This window comes from Nelumbo lutea, chromosome 3 (assembly GCF_056320005.1).
Source record: "Nelumbo lutea isolate HS-2025 chromosome 3, American lotus-T2T, whole genome shotgun sequence".
Lineage (NCBI taxonomy): Eukaryota > Viridiplantae > Streptophyta > Magnoliopsida > Proteales > Nelumbonaceae > Nelumbo > Nelumbo lutea.
The window spans coordinates 75,589,369-75,609,240 of record NC_142686.1 but is presented as its reverse complement, the minus strand read 5'-3'; the positions used below and the strand labels follow the sequence as shown (position 1 = coordinate 75,609,240).

Sequence of the window (19,872 nt, the reverse complement as noted above, 5' to 3'; positions counted from 1 at the left end):
AAGAGAAGGGAAGAGAGAAGGGAAGAGTTTGATCCTTTCTCTCTACTCCCCAAGATGTCTTTTGTTCTCTTAATTATAAATTGAGTACAATTCCCTAGATGCCCTTAATGGGGCACCCAACACTAAAGTAAAAATAAAAACAAAAAAAGAGGCCCATAACTAAGCCCCATAACTAAAAGAAAATAAACTTAAAACATAACTTAAAAGAAATAGAGACACTAAGGCCCATTCTCACTACACGGTAGTAGAAAGGTCACAAAAAGTGAGATTTATGCAAGAAGAGTTACATTTCCATGGGAGGAAGAATTACTCTGATTAAATCCCCCTTAGCCAACTTGTCTACCTTCTTCCTTTCCACCTTTAGAGTAATGGTGAAGATTGCAAAGACTTGTGAAAAAATTATGAGAGATTTCTTGTAGGAACTAGGTAATGAAAAAAGAGATCATCTCATCAAATGAGAACAGGTATGCAAACCTAAAGAATTGGGAGGACTTGGTATTGGGAATCTGACAAAGAGAAATATTGCTCTACTAGAAAAACGGCTTTGGAGACTTCCTCTAGAAAGAGATGGATTGTGGCACAAGGTCATTAGAAGCATTCACGGTATAGCAAAAAAATGGCTTGGATGCAAAGTTGGCACCTCATGCTTGTTTAAAATCTCCTTGGAAAGCAATAATAGAGGTATTACCATCTTTTCTCAACCTCACTCAATTTGATGTGGGCAATGGGGAAAGAGTTTTATTCTAGGAAGATCTTTGGATTGGGGATCTCCCACTTAAACTACAATTTCCCTTACTCTTCTCTTTATTCAAGTACAAGGTCGTGTAATCTGAAGAGCTATACTCGAAGTAGCAAGGAAGAGAAGAGAACCACAGAACTGAAGAGAATGTCGAACTGTACTATCCAGTCGACCAGTCCTTTATTTATAGATGAATATAGTACAAGGTACAAGAAATTACTGGGATGCCCCTGATTAGTGATGGGACACCCAGATGACTTAAATCATTAAACAGGATTAGGCCCATTAACACAAGCCCAGTTACAAGATAAGTTAAACATAAGAATGGGCTAATAAGAACTCTTATCAGCCGAACATCACTCTAACATTCTAACACTCCCCCTCAAGCTAAGCATGAATATCAATCATGTTTAGCTTGCCAAGTATGTCCCTGAACTTCGTTGATGCCAACCCTTTAGTTAATACATCTGCAATCTGCATCTCTGATGGAGTATAAGGCACACAAAGTTCTCCTGAAATAATTCTCTCTCTGACAAAGTGTCGATCAATTTCAATATGTTTTGTCCTGTCATGCTGCACAGGATTGTTGGCAATGTTGATAGCAGCTTTATTATCACAATACAGCTTGAGAGGACCCTCAGTCTTGATACCAAGATCATTAAGGAGAGTCCTGAGCCATAAGAGTTCAGCAACCCCGTGTGCCATAGCCCGGTATTCTGCTTCTGCACTTGATCTAGCCACAACATTCTGCTTCTTACTACGCCATGTGACTAGGTTTCCTCCCAAGAATGTACAGTAACCTGAGGTTGATTTTCTGTCTCCAACGGACCCAGCCCAATCAGCATCAGTGTAGGCTTCAATTTCAAGTCTGTTGTTTTTTCTGAATAGAATTCCTTTCCCTGGGCAAGTCTTCAAGTATCTGAGGATTCTTTCCACTGCTCTCATATGAGGGGTCTTTAGTGAGTGCATGAATTGACTGACAAAATGCACTACATAGGCAATGTCTGGCCGAGTAAGGGATAAGTATATCAGTTTTCCTACCAACTTTTGGTACCTTTCTTTATCACAGTATTCCTCACCCATTGATTCTTGTAATCCATGGCTTGGTTCTATTGGAGTGTATGCTGGCCTGCACCCCATCATGTTTGTTTCCTCTAGGAGATCTAGCACATACTTTCTTTGACATATGTAGATTCCTTCTCTTGATCTAGCAACTTCAATTCCAAAAAAGTATCTCAGATTTCTCAGGTCTTTGATCTCAAATTCTGAAGCTAAGAACTCCTTCAACCTCTTCATCTCTTTCACATCATTTCCAGTAATCACCATATCATCCACATACACAATGAGTGTTGTAAGTTTGTCATCCTGTCTCCTTGTAAACAATGTATGATCTGCACTGCTCTGAGTGTACCCTACTTTCTTCATGGCCAAACAAAGTCTCTCAAACCATGCCCGGGGAGATTGCTTCAAACCATATAATGCTTTCCTTAGTTTACATACTTTCTTTCCAACATCATATCCAGGTGGGGGTTCCATGAATACCTCTTCATGAAGATCACCATTTAGGAAGGCAATCTTCACATCCAGCTGATGAAGTTCTCAAGAGAATTTTGCTGCTAGTGACAGTAGAACCCTGATTGTGTTGAGCTTTGCTACTGGGGCAAAGGTTTCCTTGTAGTCAATTCCTTCCTTTTGTGTAAATCCCTTTGCCACAAGTCTGGCCTTGTACCTCTCAATTGACCCATCTTCCCTGTGCTTTACTGTGAATACCCACTTGCACCCAACAGTGCCTTTCCCTTCTGGCAGGTCCACCAATTCCCATGTCCTTGCTTTCATTAGGGCTTTCATCTCCTCATTCATGGCTTCTTTCCACCTTGGATCAAATGTCGCCTCTGAATACCTGGAAGGGACACATACAGAGGAAAGAACAGACACAAAGGAATGATAGGCAGGGGATAAGTGTGAGTAAGAAACATAATCGGCTATGGGATGCCGAGTGGTACAAGAACGAACAGGCTTACGGAGAGCAATAGGAAGATCCAAATTTGAATTGAGTGAATCAGAATTACCTTGGATTGCAGAGACAGATTGATCTGAGTTCAACTGGTTGCAATCATGAGGTTGAGGGGCCTTCTTCCTTCTACTGTATGTAAGTATCTCTTTCTCTTGTTTACTGGAACCTTCAGAAGCATCAGCCGAATCTAGAGAAGCAATTGGCACAGTGGAAGTCTCACTAGGTTGACCCGGAATGTTACAGCTAGTAGTAGTGGAAGGTGATGAAATGGGAACAAAAAAGAAGGGAGAATGAGAATCCTCTTCCAACCCACTACTCTCCCCCTGAAGAGGATTCTAAGAAGACTGGAAATAGGGTTGAGACTCAAAAAAGACTACATCCCTAGTAGCCTTAGGATCCAGCTTGGTCTTCTTTGGATCTTTCACATGTATGAAGCATGTACAACCAAAAACCCGCGAGGGAAGAGGAAATTCTAGAAGAGTGGGACACAAAACTGAGAAAGGGGTCTTCATACCCAGTACCTTAGATGGCATCTGATTTATCAGGTATGATGCAGTGAGAACAGCTTGAGACCAATATTGCTTGGGCACATTGTGCTGGAAAAGAAGGGCTCGAGCTGTCTCCAATAGATGCCTGTTCTTGCGCTCAGCAACCCCATTTTGCTGAGGGGTGTAACCACATGATGATTGATGTAACATGCCTGCATCTTCCATGAATGAGTTCAGGGATCTTTCAAAGTATTCAGCTGCATTGTCTGAACGGAATTGCTTGATCTTTTTATCAAATTGTGTTTCAACCATCTTGCAAAACATCATAATTATCCGGGGAACTTCTTCACGTCCTTTCAACAGATAAATCCAAGTGCACCGAGAATAATGGTCAATAAAACTGATAAAGTAACGGAAGCCATCAATGGAAACAATGGGTGAAGGACCCCAAACATCAGAATGAACCAAATCAAAAGGGGCTTGAATTTCATTACTAGAAATTGGATACATTGATCTACATTGTTTTGACATTTGACACACATCACAAATTAAACTCTGACTCGGAATGCCCTTACATAATTCGGGAAACAACATTGCTAAGGAAGAAAAGGACAAATGACCTAGCCTAGCATGCCACAAGTGCAGCCTAGCTATTGACTCCACACTTTCCGGACTAGTAGTAGAAGCTTGCAAGGCTGAGCTGACATCTTCATCAAAATAGTAGAGGCCCCCATACTCGTGACCACTCCCAATCGTTCTCCTCGTCAATCTGTCCTGGAAGACACAATGAGAAGGAAAGAAAGTTATACTGCAGTTCAAGTTTTTTGTAAGCTTTGAAACAGACAACAGATTTGAGGTAAGACTAGGAACATGTAGGACTGATTTAAGAGAGAGATCCTTGCTTAAGTCAACCACCCCCTTTCCAGAGATGGTGGAGAGGGACCCATCAGCTACTCTCATCTTATCCTGGCCAGACAACAAATGATATGTGGAGAATAAGGAGGACATATGTGTCATATGGTCAGTGGCTCCGGAATCAATCACCCAAGAGGTAGAATTAATGGAACTAGATGCACTAAATGCAGAGGTTGTACCTGATTTGGCAAGAGAGGTGGAAGCTAAATAATTGTTCTTCAGACGGGCTAATGCCCGACTGAGAACCTCTACCTCACTAGCTGTGAAGCCCAAAGTACTTGGTCCAGAGGAGTCGGCAGCCTGCCTTGCGGTGGAAGATGACACTGTCTGAATACTCTATGAGTTGTCACTACTGTTGTTGGTGGCAAGATTCCCACTTGCTGTGTGGCCCTTATGTTGCCTTTTGTCCTTTCTCAAAGCAGCTGGCTTCAGATGAGGGTACAGGACCCAACATTTCTCCTTTTTGTGTTTCCCACCACCACAATGTGTACACTTGAGGGACTTCTTGTCTGAAAATCTATTCCCCTTAGTGGAGACTAAGGCTGAATGTTCTCCAGGTAGTTTTGTTGACTGTGTCTGGGAGTCAACTTGCATCTCCTTTCTCCTTCTTCATTCCTCACCAGGTAGTAGACATAGTGAAGCTCAGGTAATTCATCTCTCCCTAGAATCTGTGACCTTATACCTTCATATACAGGGTCAAGACCCACCAGAAACTTGAAGGCTCTGCCCTCCTCAATCTGCTTATCATGCCTCCCCTTATCATTAGCATTTTCCCAATCCAAAATCAAATGGTGGTCAAACTCTTCCCAGAGGCCTTCCAGTGTTGCAAAGTAGGTTGCCACGGACATGTCTCCTTGTCTTAGGGCTGCAATGTCTTGGTTCAGCCTGTAGATTCTAGCATTGTTCTTTTTCTGGCCATATGTCTTAGATACTTTCTCCCAAATTTTAGCAGCTGTGGGGAAGTGATGAACAGTTCTGGCCACCCTAGGAGTCATAGAGGCCAGCAACCAAGACATGACTGTGGCATTCTCCTTGCGCCACACAGTGTATTCAGGACTGCCAATTTATGGTTGTTTCTTGTTTCCATCCAAATAGCCTGTGAGCTCACGAGAGGTAATGAACAGCATTGCTGAGATAGACCACTCTCTGAAGTTATACTCATCTAGCAGCACACTTGTAATCTGCAAGCTGTGCAGATTAGGGTTTTCCAGGTTTGAGGACCTTGTAACAGGTCTGTTATCTCTAGAGGAAACTTCACCGGATAGTAAGGACATCCTGACTTCAGTCCAAGAGTTGTTCACAGTGCTGTAGGTGGTTCTGTTTAGGACTGGCCGAAGTGGTCACAGTGTTCACAGTGCTGGTAGAAGTGTTCACAGTTCGGGTACTGTGCAGTGCTATTTAGGACTGGTCGAAGTAACTGAACCAGTTCACAGTGCTAGTAATTGAAGTTACTTCAGTTAGGGCTTGTTCTGCAACCTGAAGTAACTGTGCAGTGCAGTAACTGAAATTCACAAAGTAGGACTGATAACCGACCTGAAGAGAATCTGTAACTGAAGTTACCACAGTCCTGCCCAAGTCTTGCTGGGGCACGAAGCTGCAACTGTAGAGAAGGCTAAGTCTTTACCACTTGTTCTACGCAAGTCTTGCTGGAGCACGAAGCTGCAATTGTAGAGGAAGCTCTCCCCCTTTCGGCTAGTGCTAGGACTGCTAAAATCAGTCCTCAACTAGGTCTGTCCTATACAGACCTCTCTTAGTAGCCCAATAGCTACTATTTGCTAGAGATAATCTAGTACGACATCTACTTCTGGGTCTTACTTCCCTTGAGTCCTACAACCAAGAGAAACCCTAGGTTCGAACTTGCTTTACTCTCTTACACTCCTAGGTCTTCACTGCAGCAACCCAGAAAAGGAAGAGAGAAGATGAAAAGATAGCAAGAGAAAAGAGTGCGCCTGCTGAAACCAGGAAGGAGCTAATGCTCTGATACCATGTAATCTGAAGAGCTATACTCGAAGTAGCAAGGAAGAGAAGAGAACCACAGAACTGAAGAGAATGTCGAACTGTACTATCCAGTCGACCAGTCCTTTATTTATAGATGAATATAGTACAAGGTACAAGAAATTACTGGGATGCCCCTGATTAGTGATGGGACACCCAGATGACTTAAATCATTAAACAGGATTAGGCCCATTAACACAAGCCCAGTTACAAGATAAGTTAAACATAAGAATGGGCTAATAAGAACTCTTATCAGCCGAATATCACTCTAACATTCTAACAGGTCGAATCTGTCTCAAAATTTGGTTTACCCTCAGAACTTGGTCTAAAATGGGAGGTTTTAGGAGGGGTCTGAGAGATAATGAGTGTGACTACCTTGTTCTCTTACTGTCAAAGATGGAAACTGTTTTTTTTGGACCCTAACTCTCCAGATGAAAGAATTTGGTTCCCCTCACCTGATGGCCTTTTCTCCTGTGCTTCCTATTCTAACCTTCTTGTCTTGTAAGAACCTTTGGGAGAAAATTTCCTAATAGAAGAAATCTAGTGCAAACCTATCCCTCCTAAAGTACAAAACTTGTGTTGGGAAGTGCTCCTTGGGAAGATTAACACCTGTGACTTGCTACAAAAAAGAAGGCCAAATAAGTGCCTCTCTCCTCATGTGTTTATCCTTTCAAGGAAAGTGGTGACACCCTTCCTCATGTACTTATCACCTGCCCTTTTAAAAAATAATCACTTGTTTCATATTGGGCGTTTGGTGTTCTTTTTCTCCAATAAGCACTTGTGACTCATTTGTCCTTCAGTTTCTTTCAAATTTCAAAATATACCATGGGTTGCAAAATACGAAGACTACAATGAAGTTGTGAAAGAGAGCAATTCTGAGCTTACTGATACCAACAGCTTCAACCCAGCAAAAAATAGGAGAGATGCAGCAGAAGCCATTGCGGAGGATGGAGAAAAAAGGGAGGCCGGGCTCATTAATGGCGAAAAAGAGGAGAGACAGCAGAAATCGTTACAGTCATCATCGTTGTGCCTGGCTCCACCATTGAACTCACAACAAAGACGCAGCAGATGTGGGAAGCAGAAACCATTACAGCAGCAATGCACAATCCAAATATCTGGTCAGATAGCTCAGGCTGCAACTATTTTCCGAGTCAAAGCAGACAATGCACAATCTCCTCCTTTACCCAAGCCATTCATCTCCTTCCTGAAGTCCAACACTGAATTCTCAAATTGAGGAGTGAGGATACTGTGCAACGTGGGAAGCATTGGGGAGCTTTTTGTTGAAGTTTCGCAATTGGGACACTTTTTGCTGATGTTTTTGAAGGAAATGGATGAAGTGGGAAGCATTGAGGACAACATGCAATACAGTAACTTTAAGAGGTTGAGAAGGTCAGGTGTCACCACATAAGGAGGTTAATTCCCATGGAAGCGGCAATTGCAGAGGCGCTGGTATCGCCAGAGGGATTGCGATTGCCTGGGATGTCCCCTAGAGAGGAGGAACTGGAGAACCTGAGGTTGTCTTGGAAATTGTTAATGAGTGGTGTTAGGCCTGAACAGTTGATGGGCCAAACCCTAGGTTTTACATTTGAAGGGCGTTAATAGAATTATATTGATTGGGCACAGTTTTGGTAGAAAAAAATGGAACAAGTGCTTATTGTTTAATCACTTCAAAAAAAAAACTAGAAATTTGGGCTTAAAAAATGAGCACTTATTTTGGGCTTATTTCCCAAACGCCAATAAGTGCTTAATAGTGTAGTCCTGACCCAAATAAGCACTTACCTTTAAGCACTCCGAAACTTGGCCCTAGTAATTGCAAAGAATTCACTTGTGGAGAAATAAAATCTTCATAACTTCAACTGCTTCATAACATAGTACAACACATTGAAAGTGAGAAAAGTTCAAACAAGTTGTTCTGCAGAAGTAAATGGAATCATCTTGAATCTGCAAACAAGGCCCTCTCCTGCCACAGGGAAAAGGGATAAAAAACTTGAAGCCTTTTATCATACCATTCTTTCCCCTCTATTACAAGTATGTAAATTTTTGCAACCACAAGAATTACTCAAGTAGAACGATCAAGGGCCACTTACTTGCTATATTTAATCAAACTGGTAACTGACCTCATTCAGTCATAAACTTTTAAACACTACCAAAATCCATTTAAAGTGATTTTATGTTTGACTGCCACATTACTTCTCCCAAGATATTAGTAGATGAAACATGGATAATGAGATCAGCATAAGTGACAATAAGAAACTTAAAGAAATAAACCCAATATGTCTTCTTAAGGCAGATTTCTCCAGCTCATGGCTCATTAAATCTCTTATTCTCTAATACTCTTATTCTATGGTGGAATAATGCATTCTTCAGTGGCCTATAAAGCAGGCTAAACCTACCTACTCCAGCCCAAAGAAATAAAAACAAATCTGCTAGAGCAATCTTCAGGACATAGTTGTCAAGGTGACGCCTAGGCGACAAGGCGCCCTATGAGGCTCGCCTTGCCTAATCGCCAAACAGTTTTGTACTATGTATTATAAAATACTTTTTTATTCTTTATTTTTAAACACTATAATTATAAAATAGGCACTATTAAACTAAAATATTCATTTTGTGTGTTTATATACTAATTTCTTTTTATTATTTTCTTATTTGTTACGGTTTAATCAATATAAACATTACTAAATGCTGTATTGAACCCCCAAAGACATTAAAACCTGAACCAATAAGTAAGGAAGAACTTAAAATTTTGTCTAATCAACACATTTTCTACTACCACCACCACCACCACTACTACTACTACACATTTTCTTTTCTTCTTTTCCTATAACAAAAATAAGGGTTCAGCCCCTATATTTTTTGAATTTTCTTTTCCTTCTTTTTCTTCCCATGAATATGTTGATTTTCTTTACTTTAACATGAACTCTATACTTTTCTTATGAAAATTATGAATAATTCTTAAGGAAATATGGTTATGATACCTAGGGAACTACCCTAGGATCTATGTTTTCTACATAAAAAATCCATCGCCTAGGCAACTAGGCGACAAGGCGCCCCCTGTCACCTAGCCTCGCCTTGGCGCCTTGAAAACTATGCTTCTAAAATAAATTTTAATGTTGAAAATACAGCATTAAAAAAGAGCTGAAAGCTAACTGGCCAGCACTATATTCCTTTGTATATCTTGATGGTTAGATACTAATAATTTGGTGTATAACTTAATTATGCAGCATGTCAGCATCCACATGTTTCTATCCTACTTGGATAAATGGTTATAAATATTTTCTGCATTGAGCCAGATAAAAATTTCATAAATTTCGATTTAACATTCTAGCTGCAGTCAAGCATAAATATTCAACAAATAAAGTATCAAATAAAGTTTGAACTTGCCAGAGGAGAGACTTATTATCGAGGTCTTGCTTTGGAACATCACGTCCTCGCATTGTGACCAAATCCAAGAATATGGCTTTATTTTCACAGCAAATGACAAGAAAATGTCTTCCCTTTGTGGATGGGGCAGGAGAGCTAAAAGCTGAGGTATGCTGGCTCACTGGAGATGGTGCCTCAGCAGCAGCAGAGCGGTTACGCCAAAGTTGCCAAAATCGCACATCGTCATCATAAAAATTAACCTGCTTAACACTTTAAGGACCCATGTTCCAAGCACAGTGAGTTAAGGTTCAGCAGAAGAAAGCCAGAAGTGAACATTGTTGGAGCCTGATCCATTACCTCCCACCCCGCATGGCTTCCGTTGGTTTTGCTTTAGACTCTGCATGCATTGAAAGAAAAAAAACATCAATAGTGAAATACAGTGTTAACCAAGATAATCATGATCTTGGTTCAAGAAAGCAACATGATTAAAATGGCATACACACATGTCCAAAAGGGTCATGATAACAAGTGTGTATAGTACACTTCATTAGGAACAATTAACAGGTCTAGTTTTATCATTTCCCAATTACTATCAAATAGACCTTACTCTCTTCCTAAAATACCTTTAGTTACAGCTGTCCACATCCAACTTCTCAAGCACTAAAAATAAATGTAAAAGCAAATAGACTTTTTAATGGTCCCACTATCCTACTTTATCCACAAGGAAGAACCTTATGCACATATATTTTTGTTTTGATCTTTTCTTTTTTATCAATACCTTATGCTCATATATTCAACACATATCCAAGTTTTGAGATTAATAATAATACTCCTTGTTTTCAATTGTTTTAATTTAGTAAAATCCACATCCAACTTCTCAAGCACTAAAAATAAATGTAAAAGCAAATAGACTTTTTAATGGTCCCACTATCCTACTTTATCCACAAGGAAGAACCTTATGCACATATATTTTTGTTTTGATCTTTTCTTTTTTATCAATACCTTATGCTCATATATTCAACACATATGCCCAGTGCCCAATTTTGTATCCAAGTTTTGAGATTAATAATAATACTCCTTGTTTTCAATTGTTTTAATTTAGTAAAATCTACAACTCTTCAGACTTGAGTTTACGCATAAAATAAAGGGAGCATATAGAAACAGAGATGTCCTTTCAACACTCAATATAACTTCATGTTTTTAAGTATGATTTTGCAGTCACAAAAGAACTAAAAGAAAAAGGGGGGGGGGGGGGGTATGTAACGGGAGGATTAGAGCATATATGACCCCTTGATTGGATACAACAGCCATCACCATGGTACAAAAAGGCAACCATAAATTGCAGCTTACATTCAAACAAAGTGAAGTGCTAAAAAACTCATCTCATTCGCTTGTCCACATTAACCTGATATTACTACTTCTGTGATGCTATATTCCTCTCTAAAGCAGATCCAATTGTTTGTCTTTCTTTGTAGTATTTAGGAGTGAATTGCCTATGCCATTTGAATCGTGCTATTTTCTTTAGTCTTGCCATCATAAAATTCAAAGAATCTATTCCTGTTTTTTTACCCTATCCATCAGCAGATGTAGAGTTAGGCAATTGAGTGCAAAACTTATTTTTGGTAGTAAATAAAAAATAAAATTTATTAAAATGAAAATGATTGATGTAATATTAGATGTTTTCCGGAATGGTACTTTTGTCTTTTTTTCCTTTTAAGTTGTACGGTCGCCCTAGTATAGATATAAAGGCTGGCGCTGCCAGCCCTGTTTTTTTGTCTCTCTCAACTTCTTTATCTCTTCTTCCTCTCTTCTCTCTTCTTCTTCTCCTCTCTTCTTCATCTGTTACATCGGCTGAAAACATGGTATCAGAGCAGGACAGTGCTCTGTAAATCCCCTCCTCCTATTTGAAGCCCTTCCTTGGTTCTCTAGACTGTGAATGAAAGAGACAAGTGCGATCTCTATCTGAGGACTGTTTGATTGTATTTCTGCTCCTGTTTCTGGACTGCAACTGAGTAATACAGCTCCTAGGAATCAGTGGATGATGGATTGAAGTTCCTTGAGAGGTCGGTGGACTTTTTTCTTGTGTTTCTTATTTAAACCTGAGTTGGAAGCCTCAGAAACCCACAGCCTGAACAGGGACAGAAGCCAAACCTCTTTTTTATTTGGTTCAAGGTGTCGAGAACAAGAACAGGTTGGGCTTTCTTGCTTGACCAAATGGTATAAAGGGAGTTAATCCCTCTTTGTGGGTATGAAGGCCCAGAAATCTTCATGTACAAGGAACCTGTGTAGGTCATAAGTGACCTAGTTCGACTGACAGAGCGCAGAAGCTTACTTTATAAATGTTTTTGTGGTACTTGTTGCCTTAAAAAGGGGTTTATCAGATCTGTGAATGTATGTGACAGCAAGGACTGTGCTCTGTTTTAGCAGTATTTTTTGTGTTAACTCAAATAGAGTAAGGACTGTGTAAGTCTGTGTGTGCTGCCTACATAGAATTCCCATGAACTCCGAAGATTCTGCAACTTCAGGAACCACCTCCAATCAAGGTGGGATGAATGGCGGTCATGAGACCTTAAACTCTCCGATGACCATTACCCCTTTGGATGGCAAAAATTATTTAGTTTGGTCCAAGGAGATGCAGCTGTACACTACAGACGGGTAAGGCTGGTTATATAAATGGAAAAGCAAAGGAACCTAAGGCTCGAACTGCTGATTATGATAAGTGGGATCAAGAAAATTGCATGATTATGCTGTGGCTTTTGACCTCAATGCTGCTGTTTCTACTGTTGCTACAGTAGTCCGAACCAGTAAGGAGAAGAAGAAAGAGAAGGAGAAGAAGAAGAAGATGAAAGAACTGTCGAACCTGATAGCTAAACCCTATCAGTCGACCTCTTAATAGTGATTAGGCTCTAATTAAATGTACAAGGACTAAACTGACCCTACTTAATTATGGAACAGAGAACCTCTAATAAGACTGCCACATAAGCTCATAACTTAACCAAGGTGAGTTGATTAATCTACCCTTATTCGGCTAACTCTAACAGCTGCCATCTATCAAGCAAAATTTCATGTGGGCTGAGACAGCAAAGGAAGTTCGGGATCAAGCCAAGGAAACATATTCAGAACAGAGACATTATGCAAGGATCTATCAATTGCAAACAGTCTTCAACATGTAAGCAGGATGAGAGGAGTTTATCAGCTTACTATTCTGCCTCACATCAATCTGGAAGGAATTGGATTACTACCAACCATTGAATGGGAGAGTGAGAAAGATGCCAAGGCCTATAAATAGTTGGTCTCCCAGCAACAAGTGTTTGCTTTCCTACTTGACCTTAACTCCATGTATGAGCCCATCCGGGTACATAGAGGTGTATGCTTTAGTTCAATCTGAGGAATGTAGGAGGTCTGCTATGAATCCTCCCATGGGGGAGACCATGGCTTTAGCTGTGAAAGGTAACACCAATTCAGCAAGAAAGGGGGAAAGTCAGAAAAAGGTCGATGATTAGGATAAATTGTAGAGTACCCACTACCAAAAAATCCAGACACCCGTGAAACATGTTGGGAATTGCATGGGAAACCAAAAAGGGCACAAAAACTCAGCAAGAAATCAGCACAAGAACATAACAAGAAGCCAACCCAGAAGAAGTTCACCTTAGCCAACCTTGCCTCGCATGAGTTCCAGGATTGCCCCCCAGTTGTGATCCCAAGGAGGTTATTATCAACTCCTTTTGTGACCATTTAATCTTGGGGCCAACCCAGAAGTTCACCTCAGCCAACCTTGCCTTGCATGGTTTGGTCTTGGGGCCAAACCAGTGGTTAATGCACCTTTGTAGGAGGAATCTTGTTACTTTGAGGAGTAAGAAACAAAGTATGGTTGCCCGGTCCAGTGAAAAGGTAAAATATAGGGCCATGTCACATTGACTTGCAGAGCTACTGTGGAGCAAGAACCTTTTAGGTGAATTGGGTTCTCAATATAAAGATCCTATGTCACTCTATTGTGATAACAAAGCAGCTATCAGATTTGCTGCATATCCATTTCTCCATCATAGAACCAAACATATTGAAGTTGACAAGCATTTTATCAGGGAGAAGCTTGAGAAGAAGTTTGCACCCCTTACATCAGCTCAGAAGAACAATTTGTAGATGTTTGTACCATGGGATTGAATTCCTTGCGGCATTATGATCTAGACAAGTCGGAGATGATTGACATCTATGCCCCAACTTGAGGGGGAGTGATGTAATATTAGATGTGTGCCACAAGGGAACTTTTGTCTTTTTCTCCTTTTAAGTTGTATGGTCGCCCTAGTATAAATATAAAGGCTGGCACCACCAGCCCTGTTTTTTGTCTCCCTCTTCTTCTTCTCTTCCCTTCTTCTTCTCCTCTCTTCTTCTGTTACATCAGCTGAAAACAATGATAAAGATTACATCTAAGAAAGGTGATAAGCAATCACCCACAATAGAAATACACAATAAACAAACATAAATTACATTAATTTTACCCACTTCCCCTAACACATTCCAACTCCAACAAAGACCAAACACCTGCAACAAATGACTCTTTATTTACTTCTCTAAATTCTGGTAAGATCAAAACCCATTCCAGCAGCTTGAAATATACCCTTGAACAAACCTTCCCTTTGTTTTTTGTTTTCCTTCAAAGATCCTTCTATTCTTTCTTTCCATATCTCCACCAAGATACAGCAAAAGGGATAAACACCAAAAAAAATTTTGCTTTTCTGTTTCCATGTAGAACAGGCCAACTAGCAAAGATGTCACTAGGGAATTGTGGATCCCAGTTCTCCATGCTGGCAAGCCGGAAAAAGAAACCCCAAATAAGTTTTGTGAAGCCGCAACAAAAAAAAATGAAGAACATCCTCCTCCCAGCTGATTCACAAAACATATATCTACTAGCAATTTGAAACTCCTTTCTTTTCAGATGATTTTGAGTAAGAATACCGTCCACGGCCACCAACCAAGCGAAAGCTTCCACCCTTGGAGGAATAGGATTACCCATGCCCTTCACAGTATCTTTCAACTTGATTCCTTGCCAAAACATTATAAAATGATTTCACCGAAAATCTACCATTTTTACATTCCTTCCACCACCTTGCACCTGGCCTCTCCAAGCTAATCTCTACCTCTTGTAGTTTGGGCAGCAACATTTCTTTGATAATAAAATAATTTTTTTTAAAAGAAAAAAAGTACAAGAAAGGTGATCAGAAGTCACCCGAGAGAAGAAACAACCCAAGAATAAACCAGTCCCACCTTACAACCAAGTCCGAATATCAAGTGCAAAACAAAAACTACAACCATCCAAACAACCCAATAATCTTATAGCCAAAAGAACCACCACAAGATACAATAACCTCTAACTTCTCTTCACAACATTTTTGGATTTCTTGGCCTTTGATAGGCCCAATCCCAAATAAACCTCCCTTAGCCTAGTGAAAACTTTAAATACTTGTGTAACTCAATTTTTTGTGCCTTCTGAAACATCTTACTGCATTAGGAAACCTCTTCAAAACCTCTGCCTCTTTAGTACTAGCGTTGATCATTTCCAATTCCAAAACCATATTCCTCTCAAAAATTTTAAATTCCATCTCTTCACTACTTTCTTCTATTACAGCTCCCATCACTCCAAATGATTTTTGTTATTTCTTGAAACTCCTCTGCTTCTAACTTAAAATCTACTGGCTCCTTGAGAAAAATATCCTGTTTCCTTTCCCTCTCCTCCAACTCTCTAAATGCCTTCTTTGCAAACTCGTCACCTCCCTAGAAAAACAGTCCCAGGATCTTTCTTACTTTCACCTAATTGTTTACCACTTCTTCTAAATCAATCTCTTTCTGAAATCTGAATTTCGTGTGTTTCATCTATTATCACCACTCAACCTTCTTCCCCTTCCCCCGAAGCTTCCTCCTTATCCCCACCAAATTCAATAGGTTTAGTTCTATACTTCCTTCTTCTGTTATAAATATTTGCCTCTTCACTTTCATCTCTGGTCAGTTCCACTCTATGACCTTACCTTCTAGTTCCTTTATCACCGTTGAGGCTGCTTCCCCCCCCCCCTCTCCCACCCCTGTACCGCCCACTCTTGGTCTTCTAAGTTCTTATTTCCACATTCAAACTCTGTTATAAATGTAAAATATTCGCCTCTTCACTTCTAAGTTCTTACTTCCTTCTTCTGCTATAAATATTTGCCTCTTTACTTTCATCTCTGGTCAGTCCCCCTTTATCACCCCTTCACCGTTGAGGCTGCTCCCCCCCGGCCCTCCTCCTGTACCACCCTCTCTTGGTCTTTCTTATTTCCACATTCAAACTCCCCACCCTTATCTGTTACCCCTCCTCCTTCCAATCTCCTCATGCTCACCCTCCTGACCCACCTCAAAAGTCAAAACCAATAACCCCTACACCACCACACCCTGCCTCACCACAAAGCATTGAGAAATTGTTATGTTCTTTTCACTCAAATTATACAACCTTGGTCACACCTCACAAAGTTTCCCTCCCCTGCCCAAGTTATATATCACTTGTCAAGGCTCAAGTACTTTGAAAATACTTTGAACCCGATCCTGGACAGTGCCAATCATACACCTAGGTGCCTAAGGCAAGGCACCTTCCATTATAGTTTTATATGCCAATAAGGTACCTAGCCGCCTAGATGACAAGAATTTTGTAAAATAAAAAAAAATTGGTTAATTCACTAGTTTTATATAGTATATACCAACTATCATTTATATTAATTAGTAATTACAAAAGTTAAAAAAAATACCTTTATTAAAAATATTAAATTTCCTCTGGAAATATGGCAAATCATCATATCTTAAGGCATTAATTTTAACATTCTCAAATATAATAAGTATTTAATAAAGAAATTTTATAACAAATTAGCAACAAAAAAAAGCTTGTAAGTATAAATGATATACTTTATACTTCTATTCTTTATTTAATGTAAGAGACGGGAGAAAAAAAAAAAAACTCTTTATACTTCTATTCTTTCTTTTTTCTCTTCTCAAAAGCCTTGGAAGTTGGATCTCTTAAACTTCAATGGTAAAACTTTTAAACAAAGTATAAATGATATATAGCATATAATAGAATATATGAAAAGACATATCAAGATGTAGCAATATGAATAATATTTTAACAAGGCACCTGCCTTGTCACTTTAGTCACTTAGGCAGGTGCCTAGTTGCCTAGACAGGCACCTTGTTGCTATAAGTCAAGGCATTGAGGCAAGGCACCTAGTCAAAGGCGCCTAATAACCTAGGTAATGCCTTGAAAACTATGATGTACCTTTTGAACTTGGATAGTTGGATTCAAACAAGGCACATGCTTTAAGATGCATCTCACTTGTTTTCTTTCAAAAACACTGTCCTTATTCATGTTATTTGTCTTAGGTTCAGACTCGACAACATACAGCATTAGCGTAACTAATTGTATACTTTAATGCTTCATCATTTTATTGTTTTCCTTTTCATGCTTTTTTCTTTGCTAATTGGCATTTAACAGAACAAACTGCCAAAACAGGATTCATGTACCCCATATAGTTGGGATAAGGCTTGGATGATGATGATGATGATGATTTTTTCTTTGTTAATTGGCATTAAACAAAACAGATTGGTAAAACATGATTCATGTACTGACCCCATATGGTTGGGATAAGGCTTGGATGATGATCAGTGTTTTAAAAGCGCAAGGGCCAATTTGTGCCTGAGGCGCAAAGCAAGGTGTGCGCCTTTTTGAAGCAAAGCGCAAAAATACAAAAAAAAATGCTAAAAATTCAAAAAAAATTTAAACATAATATTAATAAAAATATAAACTTAAGTTTTAAAATAAATGTTTAAAAAAATCTATTATCTAAAATTAAAATACATAAACATAATTGTAAAGCATATTCAAATGAAAATTTAAAAATAAAATCAAACTTATAAAGCATTTTCAAGCATGTAAAACCCACAACCTCTCTTTTCCTTAATTGCATTACTTCAAGTAGCTAATGTGATGTAAAACATATTGCATTCTTGATTTTATGAGTCACCTTTGTACCACGCCCCTTGGACAAGCCCGAACAAGTCCATGTTAGGGTCTTAAGTTCTTATTTCTCACATAAAAAATAATGATTTTATAATTTTAATTGCCTTTTAAGAAGATATTTTATTAGGATGAATGAATGAACAGCATTAGCAAATAGAGGGGTTCTTAGAGCTTCAATGAGCAAGCAAACCGAAGCGGAGTGGTCAGGGGTCCAAGGGCGGAGACCCCGGCCCAGCTGCTAGGTTCAAAAAAAAAGCAAAAAGTGCAAAGTTTTGAAAAGGCACATGCCTGGGCTGAGAAGCAAGGCGCATCAGACGCACGCCTAGTCGCACCAAGCATGTACCTTTTGAAAGGACTTAGCCTAGGACCTGGGCGAGGCACATACCCTAAAATGTGCCTCACCTGTGCACCTAGGCGCACCTTTTAAATCACCGATGATGATGATGGTGATTTTTTCTTTGCTAATCATCAGTATCTTTTTGGTTTTAATCCTTTTCTGGTCTGTCAAGTTCACTACTAGCTTTTTTTCAACTTTTTTTCAGTTTTATGTCTCATTGCATCTTGATCAAGATGTTCTTTTATTTCACTGTTTTTTATAGTTTTAACTTTTAAGTTATGTCTATTCAAAAGTTTTTAACATTTTCAGCATGTTTTTCTCTTCTTGCTAGGCCAACAGTCCTTTTTCTCTCTTGCTTTTTTTTTGGATAATTTTCTCTCTTGATCATGTATATTAGTTGACCAATCTTGGGCATGTAATAGTCTTACATTATTCATTATAAGCATCGTTTATGTGGAGAGAGAGAGAGAGAGAGAGAGAGACTTACTGATAATACAAACGTCAGAATAACCAAAATATTTTAATACTCTTTGTTTTTTTTTTTTTTTTGATAAATATTACAATACTCTAAAGAGTCGATTAATTAACTGGCGTCAGAGAAAAAGAGTCAATTAATTTCTTAAACTGGTTGACAACATAAAGACATTTAATAAGATACCCAAATCTGAAAACTAGAACCTGCAGTCAGCATCAAGACAACTAAACTTCAGAATATTCCATGGTTACATTCTGAATTTGAAGAATATGGACCTATAATTGGTTAATTAATAGACGGCCTTATACGATCCCCATAAAACAAGCCCCGTGAATGTAACTCGAAAAGAATCAGCTGATCATGATATCATACCAACAAATCCAGCCCTCTAACATTTGCGCGTACTTGAGGGAGAGAGAGAGAGAGAGAGAGAGAGAGAGAGAGAGAGAGAGAGAGAGGAAGAGGGACGCATTACCTGATTCTCCCTCGGCGAGCTTCTCCAGCTTCGCTCCAACCAAACGCCTCTCATCGATGCCACCGGCTTTTAACTCATAGATCACCTAGGATAACAAATCCAAAAACTCAGATCCAGTGAAAATTGCGAAGCAAGCAGGGAATAATTAGGGAAATTGGCAGAAACAAAACCTGTCGATGCTCCCAATTCCAGACAGAGACATGATCCGACGCGTCTGCAGTAACGAGCCACGGGTGCGTCGGGTGTAGCTGAATCTTCACGATTTTGTCGCTTGACGGACGGAAAGCTCTCAATCGAAGCATTCTTGTTTCTCAAACTTCTTCCTTTCTCGTTCAGATCTATTCCGTAGAGCTACAAAGCAAAAATGCAAAATCGTTTTCGATCATTAAGAGAGAAGGAACGACGGTTGTTCTGTAACTTCTGGTTCGCATGCATTATCAAACAAGGTCGACTCGAAGCCGCTGTTAATAGAGATCTAGACAGAACTCCATTACCCGGCTTGGTCCTTTGGAGTCCAAAGCCAAACAAAATCGAGCAACTACTATGCTTTTATGGAAACATAAATTTATTTACCAAAACAACCCCTCAATTTAACAAACACCCATGGCCGCCCTCTTTTGCGAATAACAGATCTCATGGGTCCTCTCACGGGATGGTTTCGGCCCATATGGGTGGGCTGAAGCTTTGGTTGAACTTCTTTCACCGGTTTGCTTTGGGCAAAGTTAAGTTACCGTTTGGAGGGTCCTTCGCACAGGGGCTTTTGGCCTCGTGGTTGTAAGGTGAGGTGGGCCCTCCAGACACCATAAAAAGATAGAAGCTTTGTTTGGTTAACATCCCAAAAAAAAGCACAAATACTAATGAGGGGCATTTTGGTCCTCCCATACAAATGACGATACGTGGACGTTATCGACAACACAACGCTACGTTAGAAGACCAGCTCAGCAGGTCAGCCTGGAGCACCTCAAACAAACCAACTAAGAGGGTAGCCGAGCTGGGGCGAACGATCAAGAGCCGACAAAGCAAGCTCGCCTAAACCGTTATGCGT

At 39.7% G+C, this 19,872-nt stretch overlaps 1 protein-coding gene across 1 annotated transcript in view; it reads right to left on the bottom strand.

Moving 5' to 3' along the window:
• Window positions 1–19,366, bottom strand: part of LOC148865508 (Transducin/WD40 repeat-like superfamily protein) — an 87,250-nt gene extending 67,884 nt beyond the window's left edge. Inside the window, exons 1-4 of the mRNA XM_088977535.1 lie at window positions 18,998–19,366; window positions 18,828–18,912; window positions 9,869–9,908; window positions 9,533–9,781 (exon numbers count right to left, since the gene is read on the bottom strand). Coding sequence (XP_088833661.1) covers window positions 9,533–9,781; window positions 9,869–9,908; window positions 18,828–18,912; window positions 18,998–19,129 — 506 coding nt within the window. The 5' untranslated portion in view covers window positions 19,130–19,366. The remainder of the gene's footprint in view (window positions 1–9,532; window positions 9,782–9,868; window positions 9,909–18,827; window positions 18,913–18,997) is intronic.
• Window positions 19,367–19,872: the final 506 nt, after the last annotated feature.